Source organism: Mandrillus leucophaeus, unplaced genomic scaffold (genome assembly GCF_000951045.1).
Source record: "Mandrillus leucophaeus isolate KB7577 unplaced genomic scaffold, Mleu.le_1.0 Scaffold506, whole genome shotgun sequence".
Taxonomy (NCBI): domain Eukaryota; kingdom Metazoa; phylum Chordata; class Mammalia; order Primates; family Cercopithecidae; genus Mandrillus; species Mandrillus leucophaeus.
In genome coordinates this window covers 742517-752993 of record NW_012105431.1, presented here as the reverse complement: position 1 = coordinate 752993, position 10477 = coordinate 742517, and the positions used below count along the sequence as shown (strand labels likewise).

General features: G+C 52.6%; 1 protein-coding gene across 2 annotated transcripts in view; it reads left to right on the top strand.

Moving 5' to 3' along the window:
* The window catches only part of WIPI2 (WD repeat domain, phosphoinositide interacting 2), a 28491-nt gene extending 19702 nt beyond the window's left edge, over nucleotides 1-8789 (top strand). For both annotated transcript variants that reach the window (XM_011996246.1, XM_011996247.1), the window contains exons 3-7: nucleotides 616-723; nucleotides 1974-2138; nucleotides 3049-3156; nucleotides 4550-4680; nucleotides 5791-8789. In XM_011996246.1, coding sequence (XP_011851636.1) covers nucleotides 616-723; nucleotides 1974-2138; nucleotides 3049-3156; nucleotides 4550-4680; nucleotides 5791-5903 — 625 coding nt within the window. In that variant the 3' untranslated portion in view covers nucleotides 5904-8789. The remainder of the gene's footprint in view (nucleotides 1-615; nucleotides 724-1973; nucleotides 2139-3048; nucleotides 3157-4549; nucleotides 4681-5790) is intronic.
* Nucleotides 8790-10477: the final 1688 nt, after the last annotated feature.

Below are 10477 nucleotides of genomic sequence, written 5' to 3'. Positions count from 1 at the left end.
ATCTCAGCTCACTGCAAGCTCCGCCTCCCAGGTTTACGCCATTCTCCTGCCTCAGCCTCCCGAGTAGCTGGGACTATAGGCGCCCGCCACCTCGCCCGGCTAGTTTTTTGTATTTTTTAGTAGAGACAGCGTTTCACTGTGTTAGCCAGGATGGTCTCGATGTTCTGACCTCGTGATCCGCCCGTCTTGGCCTCCCAAAGTGCTGGGATTACAGGCTTTAGCCACCGCACCCGGCCTGCTCTGTTCTTAAACTTCACCGAGGTTGCCTATTTACCCTCTGGTGTGGAAAGAATGGCTATAACTTAAATGACTGAGTTTTCTTTTACTCAGCTTAGGACTATAAATCCATCCTAATTCAGCTAAAAGTGGTTTAGTGAATTCCTATTTCTTTTGTCATCTGGAAGGTTGCAGCTCTGTTAACGAATTGTTCTTAGTATTTCCTTTCGAACATTTTCCTCTCTCAAGGAAAATGTTTGAGAAGGTGGTTGGAGGGGAATAAAACTTACCAGGAGGCCCAAGTGTGCCCGTGACAGGAACTCTTCTCCTCCACTTGAGTTGAACCCCTGGGGCAGCTGCTGGCTCCGGTGGCCCGCCCCGACCTGCGCATCTCCCCAGGTGTGTGAGCATCTGCTCCCTGGCCTTCAGCATGGATGGCATGTTCCTCTCCGCCTCCAGCAACACAGAGACCGTGCACATCTTCAAACTCGAGACTGTGAAAGAAAAGTGAGTTGCAAATATACGTTCCTTTAAAAATGACGCAAAACCCTTTGTCCCCTCTTGCTGCCGGGATGGGAAGTAAGCACGGGTCCGCTCACCCTCTGACATCGTTAACCAGTGAAGACCTTGAAGCTGGCCATGGAACGAGCACCTCCGCATCCAGGCTTGGCAGTGAGGAGGACGGGCCCCAGCAGATGAGCTTCTCCCGCGGGCAGCATGCAGAATAGACAGAGGCCTTGCGTAGGGCATGGAGGGCCCAGGTGGACATCCTCTAGTCAGTGCGGATGGCCCCTCCTCAGGTTCCCCTCACTACGAAAGCGTTCGTGATCAGACAGCCCATGAATGGCTTGTCTCTTACCTGCCCACGAGTAAGCAGAGAGAGACATGGATGGCTTCCACAGTATTTATTATTGCCATGAATATGTAGCGTGACGGGGGTCTTATCTTTTAAGAGGGTCTTACTCTGTTGTCCAGGCTGCAGTGCAGTGGTACAGTCATTACTCATTGTAGCCTCCAGCTGCTGGGCTCAAGCCATCCTCCTGCCTCAGCCTCCTGAGTTCCTGGGACTAAGGCATGCACCATGCCTGGCTAATTTTTAAATTTTTTGTAGACACAGAATTTCGCTATGTTGCCCAGGCTGGTCTGGAACTCCTGGGCTCAAGTGATCTGCTTGTGAGCCACCGTGCCCAGCCTCTCTTTAAAAAATTTAAAAAGAACATCCCGCTCAGATCAGCATTACAATAACATACTTTAGATGGTCAGAATAAATTTTGTTATGTATATTTCATCACAATTTTTAAAAAGACAAATGGAACATGCCCCGCCCTCCCCCCCAAAAAAGATGAATAACAACACAAATAGGCTACGGGAAAATAACGTTTTGGGGTCTATACTCAAGGTTTTTGGAGACTTCTGTTACAGAGACCTAGCAGGGGTCATCAGTTAGGCCCTAGACGTCCTCACACCCTTGTAAAGGGGATGTGTGATCACCTGCTACGTCTTGGCTGTGGCCACTCAAAGGCTGCGGCTGCTTCTCCCTGAAGCTGAGCGCCCCTCCTCTGACACCTCCCAGAGGAGGAAGCCCCATGACGCCCCCGGGGCCCTGAGTGTCTGCTTATAACCAACCCTTCTTAAGTTTCCTGTGAAGAATGGAGACTTTTGCTGTTGACTCCAGAGCTGTGCGTCTGTGTGAGTAGGGGGTGGCCATCCCCCCAGGGAGGGTACAGCTTCATGTGTCTAGTGGCCTTTCCTTCCAGACCCCCAGAGGAGCCCACCACCTGGACCGGGTACTTCGGGAAAGTGCTCATGGCCTCCACCAGCTACCTGCCTTCCCAAGTGACAGAAATGTTCAACCAGGGCAGAGCCTTCGCCACGGTCCGCCTGCCATTCTGCGGCCACAAAAACATCTGCTCGCTAGCCACGTGAGTAGAACCGGCGCCTGCATCCCCCACCCCGTGTGCCTCAGGCCAAGGGGCCCAGTCCTGGTAGCTTGTGACCCCTTCCGTGTTTCTCCTGAACAGGAGCAGCTCCTTAGAGCCGACAGTCCGTCGAGAGTTGTCAGGGATGGGAGGCGCCCTGGCAGGCGCTAGGCTTGCCGCTCTGTGTGGGGTCCATTTCCACACGGTCTCCCGTTCTGTTTTGTGGACAGTCTGCGGTTTTAATGAAAGACATTAAGTCAAACCTTGTGAGTGTGCCATAGTTAACCCTTTGGGGCCACAGAAACCACACTTGCTGAGTCTCAGGCGTCTGGCCGGCCCCAGGGTCCAGCTTCAGAACACACATGGGGCCTGTGAACGTTCTGGGATCGTCTAAGGTTCTGTGCTGAGTGCAGGAAAGATTGTCATTACATCCAGTGACAGCAGGGCTTTGGGCTTCCATGCGTCTTTAAACATCGTTTTCCAGTTTTGTTATCTGACTAGCGTCCTCGAAAACTTCTCTGACAACGACTACCCATAATAATCCCAGAAGCCACGAAACCAGCTTCGTCCCACTCTCATCTCCTGAGGGCTTCAGGGCCACATAATAAATCCCAGAAGCCACGAAACTGGTTTTGTCCCGCTTTCTTCTCCTGTGGGCTTCAGGGCCCCATAATGATCCCAGAAGCCACGAAACCAGTTTTGTCCCGCTCTCGTCTCCCATGGGCGTCAGAGCTCGGCCACGAGTGCAGCCTTGGCCCTGTGAGCTGAGGTCAGTGGGCACCAGGCGCCTGCAGCTGCTCTTGTGCTCATTCTGCTGGGGTCTCCTCCCTGGCCTGCCAAAAGTGAGGCTGCCGTGTAATGAGACCGTTTTGTGACAGTTGGCTAGAATGTGGCTGCTCTTTGTTCTCCCTAGAATTCAGAAGATCCCGCGGTTGTTGGTGGGTGCCTCCGATGGGTACCTGTACATGTACAACCTGGACCCCCAGGAGGGCGGCGAGTGCGCCCTGATGAAGCAGCACCGGTGAGTCTGCTCCGGCCGCTTCACGGAGCTGCTCCGCGCTTTTGGGGCACCTGGCGTATGTTTGTTTATTTCCTTGCAAACCAGTGACATAAAGGGGCAGATGCCAGCATGGCGGCCCATGCCACGCAGGTCGGGAGCTTTGCTTTCCCAGGTGAAATCGATGCCACTGCAGGACAGGGAACCCCGAGCCCTGGGCTGTGGCTGGCGGCGTCAGGACTCCCTCAGGGACTGGGCACAGAGACAACGCAGGGGTGGCGGGGGAGCCGCATTTGTTCTTAGCTGGGGGAGAGGTGCGGGGAGGCCAGGCCCTCGTCCGCAGGGTGGAGTTTCGCATTCGGAAAGGGAGGGTGCAGCGTGGTGGCCGCCACAAGTCAGTGCGCGTGGTTGAGAGCCTCTTGTCTCACTGTGAGGTACAGGTTTGTCCTTGGAAAACAGGGAGTTAACAGTTGTTCATCGAGAAGTAATGCATTTTCATTCTGTCTCACACATTTTTTTATGATCAAAAAGTTCCAGCAACAATATAATTATTTATTTTAGAGACAGGGTGTCACCCTCGCCAGGCTGGAGTGCAGTGGTGCATTCACAGCTCACTGCAGCCTTAAGCTCCCGGGTTCAAGGGATTCTTCCACCTCAGCCTCCCTAGTAGGTGGGACTGCAGGCACACAGCACATCCAGCTAATTATTTTTTTGTGCAGGGTCTTGCTAGGTTGTCCAGGCTGGTCTGGAACTCCTAGGCTCAAGTGAGCCTCCTGCCTTGGCCTCCCCAAGTGTTGGGGTAACAGGAGTGAGGTGAGCCGCTGCACCTAGCCTTTTATTTTTTTTTGTGAAACGGAGTCTCCCCCTGTCACCCAGGCTGGAGTACAGTGGCGCGATCTCGGCTCACTGCAAGCTCCACCCTCCCAGGTTCAAGCGATTGTCCTGCCTCAGCCTCCCGAGTAGCTGGAACCACAGGCTCCTGCCACCGCGCCCAGCTAATTTTTTGTGTTTTTAGTAGAGACGGGGTTTCACTGTGTTAGCCAGGTCTCGATCTCCTGAACTCGTGATCCGCCTGCCTTGGCCTCCCAAAGTGCTGGGATTACAGGTGTGAGCCATTGCGCCTGGCCTAGCCTGACTTTTTCTTAAAATAATGAATCCTAGTTATTAGTTATGTTCTTCCATCGTAAAAGTGAAACACTGCCTTGTTAGGTATAACTCCCTCTTTAGACTTTCCATGTAAAACTCTTCATGTAAAAATGTGTACAGATACACAAGGAGATGAAAGTTGCGTGATGAATGCCTGGCATCCTGTTGGTGAGTAGCACGTCGGCTCTCTTGCGGCAAGGCAGCCAGTGTGTGCTGCCCGCGAGGCCGCCCTATGTGGAGACACTGAGCTGTGTCGCTTTCTCCCCTCCAGGCTGGATGGCAGCCTGGAGACGGCCAATGAGATCTTGGACTCTGCCTCTCACGACTGCCCCTTAGTCACTCAGACATACGGCGCAGCTGCAGCAAAAGGTACTTACGTGCCTTCATCCCCAACGAGACTTGGTAAGGGGCATGACGCAAACCTGGAAGGTAATTAGCCCCACCCACTGCCCCGGAGTGCTCCTGCCTCCTGCTGGCTCCGGAGCTACCCTACCGGCTCCTCATTGGGAAAGTGGGGGACTGGTTCTGAGGACGTAGGCGAGGTTGGTAAATGGGTCTGCCAAGGCCTCTCAAAGCTGAATTCAGTTTCCTTTCCTTTTTTTTTTTTTTTTTTTTTTTAAGTAGAGATAGGGTCTCCCTATGTTGCCCAGGGTGGTCTCAAACTCCTGGGCTCAAGTGATTCTCCCACCTCGGCCTCCCAAAGTGCTGGGATTATAGGCCTGAGCCACCGTACCAGGCCCATCTTCTCCGTTTTTGAAGAAAATGTGGTCATCCTAGCTCAGGTGACTCTGGGGGCATGTGACTTGCACCCAGACTGGCCACCTCTCAGCTAAGATACCACCCTGAAAAGTACTGCTAAGGGTTTGGCCTCGGTCTTTCCCTCCCACCTTTTTTTCGTCCTTCAGCAAATCTGCATCAAGTACCGCCTTCGTGCTGGGCCTGTGAAGTGCAGAAGCCGTAGGGGAACGAGGCCAAAGGGCTCCCCTCCGGCAGCAGCACTAAGACCCATGCGCGAGATCCTCCAGCCACAGCCTTGGCTGTGTGAGGCACCTTCTTAAAAAAACCAACTTGCACTCCAGCGGGAGAGCCTGTGGTTTTGCACCCACGCGGGACTGTCCCACTGCTCTCCGCCACTCCCATCCGTGAACCGGCGCTTCCGGTTCGTGAAGCCCGCCCTGAAAATCTCTTAGTATCGTTATTTTTTCCTGGTGTTATTTTTGAGCTCTGTGTAACCAGCTTGAGGGAGTTTGTGGCCTGTCCATTAGGGAGCCCCTGTTTACTGGGCAGGTGTCATTTTGACATTTATGAATGTCAGAGAACAAATGACTTCATCTCAAGCTGCCAAAAGCCGCAAAGATTTCATTAGAAAGCAATCAGAATTCAGAACATCTTAATACAGGCTGCAGTTTATAAACATACACCAGTGTTTCCAAAACACAGTCCTCAGTTTGTGTCATGGGGTCTGTGGTGTGTCCCCAGCCTTTGAAGGGTGACTTCATCGTCTCTTTGCAGCCTACACAGACGACCTGGGTGCTGTGGGTGGCGCCTGCCTGGAGGACGAGGCCAGTGCCCTGCGCCTGGATGAGGACAGCGAGCACCCGCCCATGATTCTTCGGACTGACTGAACTTGACCTGTGACCTCTGACCCGGGGAGCAGAGAACACTGGCTTCACAGAGGACTTTGTGCATTGCTGCTATGAACTTTGACCTAAGTCGGGGGAGAGGATGGCAGAGACTTTATTAAAAAAAAAAAAAAAAAAAAAAAAAAGATTGTAGTGGTAGTCTAACTCCATAACGCTGAGGACATACATCGTTTTCACTTCAGTGGCTTTTAAATCCTGCTTATGAATTTTAGCTTTTTGTTTGTTTGTTTTCTCTTTTTGCCAAAATTAACTGTTTGGTGAAGCCCGCAAAACCTCCTCGCTTTGCATGCATGAACGTGCCAAGCCAGCATAGGGGAGCTAGAAGCCACTTTCCAGCCACCTGCCGTTGGGTTTTTTAATATCTGTACATAATGCTGAGTGCATAAGGAAGCCGTGGCGTTGTGCACAGTGGGTCTGGTTGTCAAGGCCAGTTCTGCAGTGACAGGCCCAGGGGCTGCCCACCAGGTGTGCTGGGCGGACTTCGGCTGGGGCAGGAGCCCTCTCTCCCTGGGGCCCCACCTGGACCATTTTCCCTCCGTTTTATTTTGTTAATTAAATTCTTTCCAAATTGGATCACTCTGGGATTTCTTCCATGGTGGACTTTTGTTTCTGATCTTGTTTTCCATGTGAATATTGGAGGAGAGCGAGGTTCTTTCTGATACTAAAAACCTTTCTTTCAGGCAGCAAATGAACTTAAAAGGTTGCCTGGACTCCCTGGAGCAAAGGAAAGCGATTTTGTTTGTATAATTAAATGATCTGTTCTTCTACTTTACTCTTCCTGTTGAAAAACTGTGTGTTTTTTTTTGTTTTTTTTTTTAAGGAAAATTTGTAGCTACTCCTATGCCCAGGAAAGCACAGAATTCAAGTGTGGTGGCCGTCCGAGCTGTCCTTTCTCTGGCCCTGCTGTCTGCAGGGGCTTCCTACCTGTGTGAGAGGTCGTAGCGGGAGACAGCGACAGAGAGAAGGCGGCTGGGCCACGTCCTTCACAGGGCGACATGTGCCTTTCTATTTTCATCTTAGAAAATTTCCTCAGCAAACCGATGAGAGATTGTGGTTGCAAGCTTCAGTATTTGCCTCACTTCCCTTTTCCTATTTACGGAATTAAAACAACCTCAAGTACCTCAGACTCTGCATTCCAAACCAAGACACCTAGCAGCCAAAGTGTTGAGGGCATTTAAGTGGAGTTAATGGCAGGAGAGATGGTTTTAGAATCTTTGGAGTGGTATAAGTTACGGATAGAAGGGAAAAGGCAAAAACTGTATTTACCCTGCCTTCGCAGGCTCCGGTTTTTGAACCGAGGAAGGCTGGGACGCCTGTTTCCAGATGGTTGTCATGGTCACACTGGGCGAAGAGCTGGAGGGGAGTTGCCACCTCCGCTGAGCGGCTGCAGTGAAATGCCCCAGTGTTCCTGGGTTGGCTTTACGGCAAACTCCTAAATGCAGGGGACGCTGGAGTCGGACTCAACTACACCGGCTTCCTCACAGTCCGCTGGTGTGCGGCACACAGCACATCTGCATTAGGCAGAGGTGCAGGTGGGCTGATAGAACTTTTCCTTCAAACCCTGCGTGTCTGTCCTGGACCTTTGATGAAATGGGATCCCGGTCACGCAGGCTGAGACGATGGGGACCACTGAGGCCAGAGCGGGCTATGCTTGAGCAGGGATGAGATGGGCCGCGGCAGCACGCAGCCTTGACCCACGCCCGCAGCTTGTACGAGGCCAGAGGGCTCTCTAGAACCTGAGCGTGCACTCCATCTCCTGGGAGGCGCGTTTGGCTAGAGTGTGTTCGTGGGGGGAAAAAAGTGCACAAGAGATACGGAACCCTGAGCTAGGGTTCCCCATCACCAAAGAGAGCTGCATTTCCAGTTCTGTGTTAAAGTGCCGTTGGTTCTGGTGCCTGCCTGTCGTGAGGATTTGGAGACTCGAATCTCCTTTGCCAGGTCCCTTTTGTCTGTCTTTGGGATTGGTAGTACTAGAAGATGCGGGGAATTCTCTTCCTCGCGCAGCCTCGGCTTCCCACACTGTAAGATGAGGCAGTTGCAGAGGAGGCCTCGGATGTCCTGTGACCCTCGGCCCACACTCCCCCTCGGGTGGCCCAGGCAGGGCTGGCTGGGTGCTTTCCATGCAGACCACAGGAAGCCCTGTGCTTGCCTGGGTCAGAGCTAAGCCGTGCGCTCTAAAGAAGGGAGGAGGACTGCAGATTCTTGGTCGAGAAGAATGAAGAGGATATCTGTGTTTGCTGAGCAGCCATTGTGGAGGGTTACCCGCCTCCACTTTGCTGTTGCCCGTTTCACTCCCACCAGCTCCTCTTCCTCTGCTGGAACCCATGAGTCCGAGCCTCACTGGTGGCCTCAGATGTGCTTGGGAGTGACGGGGACAGAGAGAGGCCGCTGAGATGCCCTTTAGAACTCACTGCTGCGCCAGAGACCCAGATGGAGAGGGACCCTGAACCAAACAGAACGTGTACTAATTTGCCGAACTCCAAACTGTACACTCATATTCATTCTTAAGTTATATTTTTCCAGACTTCAAAAAGGACAATGAGGGTGGGGGATAGGAAACAAAACCTGTAAACGTTGTGAATGGGCTCAGTGGACTCTGGGACCAAACCTGTAATCTCCAAAACAATGGGACCAAGAGCTGCATAGAACCTGGAGTCAAAAAGAACTGCTTCAGTCCCCGCTGTACCGCCTGCCTAGCTGTGGGAGCGGGCAGGGTGCCTGGGAGCCCACATTTTCTGGACTGTTCGCGGGACTCATCCCTACCTCACAGGGCTGTTGTGAGGTGTTGTGTGACTGCGTGTCCTGCAAACGCCCAACTCAGTGCCCAGCCGGCGGTGGGCACCCAATAAACGCTACAACATAAATGTGTCTTCTGCAATTAAACACGATTTTTATTCGGTTCTGGTGTTTGAATAAAGAGCCAGGAGGGAGGGAGGTGACAATACGGGTAAGAAGTGTAATTCAGAGGCCGGGCATGGTGGCTCACACATCTAATCCCAGTACTTTGGGAGGCCAAGGTGGGCGGATCACTTGAGGTCAGGAGTTCGAGACCAGCCTGGCCAACGTGGTGAAACCCCGTTTCTACTAAAAATACAAAAATTAGCTGGGGGTGGTGGCGCATGCCTGTAATCCCAGCTACTCGGGAGGCTGAAGCAGGAGAATCACTTGAACCTGGGAGGCAGAGGTTGCCATGAGCTGAGATTGCATCACTGCACTGCAGCCTGGAGGACAGAGCAAGACTCTGTCTGAAAAAAAAAAGTGTAATTCACATGGAGATTACACGTGGGTCTCTTTCATCCCTGCCTTTTCTCTTAACACCAAGCTTAACAGGCAGGTGGTGCAAGCTGGTCTGGGAGGTGGCGGGCACCCTGGAACAGCAGGCCCTGCCCCTGTCAGGAGACCCAGGAGCTCCATGGCTGCCGCTCCCTGCCACAGAGAGAATTGGGTGACTCTTCCCACGCACGGTTTCATTTGGAGAGGAGAGTCTTCCTGCCTCCACAGCCAGCAGCAGGTCCCACGTGTAAAAGGCCGGGAGTGCTTTGGCCACAGCTTAGCCAAGGAAATGGGACGAGGGGTGGCAGAAAACACATTCCTGACTCATCCCTGTTGCTCATCCGGTTTTTCTGGTTTAGTTTTTCATTTTTGGATTTTTGTTTTTTTGAGACGGAGTCTTGTTCTGTCGCCCAGGCTGGAGTGCAGTGGCACAATCTCAGCTCACTGCAACTTGCATCTCCTGGGTTCAAGCAATTCTCCCTCAGCCTCTTAAGCACCTGGGACTACAGGCATGCACCACCACGTCCGGCTAATTTTTGTATTTTTAGTAGAGACCGGATTTCACCATGTTGTCCAGGCTAGTCTCAAACTCCTGACCTCAAGTGATCCACCCAACTCGGCCTCCCAAAGTGCTGGGATTACAGCCATGATCCACCTCGCCTGGCTGCTCTTGGTTTTCATAACCACACTGGCAAAGGGTGAGGATGGGCCAGGCTTCCTGTTTCGTGTGTCCCCTGCCCTACATCTTTGTATACCAGACCTTTGCATGCAGGGAATGACCGAGTCACTTGTTTGAAATGTACGTGAGGTTGCTCATGCCTGTAATCCCAACAATTTGGGAGGCAGAAGCGGGCAGATCACCTGAGGTCAGGCGTTCGAGACCAGCCTGACCAACATGGTGAAACCCCGTCTCTACTAAAAATACAAAAATTAGCTGGGTGTGGTGGCGCATGCCTGTAGTCCCAGATACTCAGGAGGCTGAGGCAGGAGAATCGCTTGAATCCAGGAGGCGGAGTTTGCAGTGAACGGAGATCATTCCACTGCACTCTAGCCTCGGGGACAGAGCATGGCTCTGTCTCAAAAAATAAAAAAGGCCCGGCGCGGTGGCTTAAGCCTGTAATCCCAGCACTTTGGGAGGCCGAGATGGGCGGATCACGAGGTCAGGAGATCGAGACCATCCTGGCCAACACGGTGAAACCCCGTCTCTACTAAAAAATACAAAAAAAACTAGCCGGGCGAGTGGCGGGTGCCTGTAGTCCCAGCTACTTGGGAGGCTGAGGCAG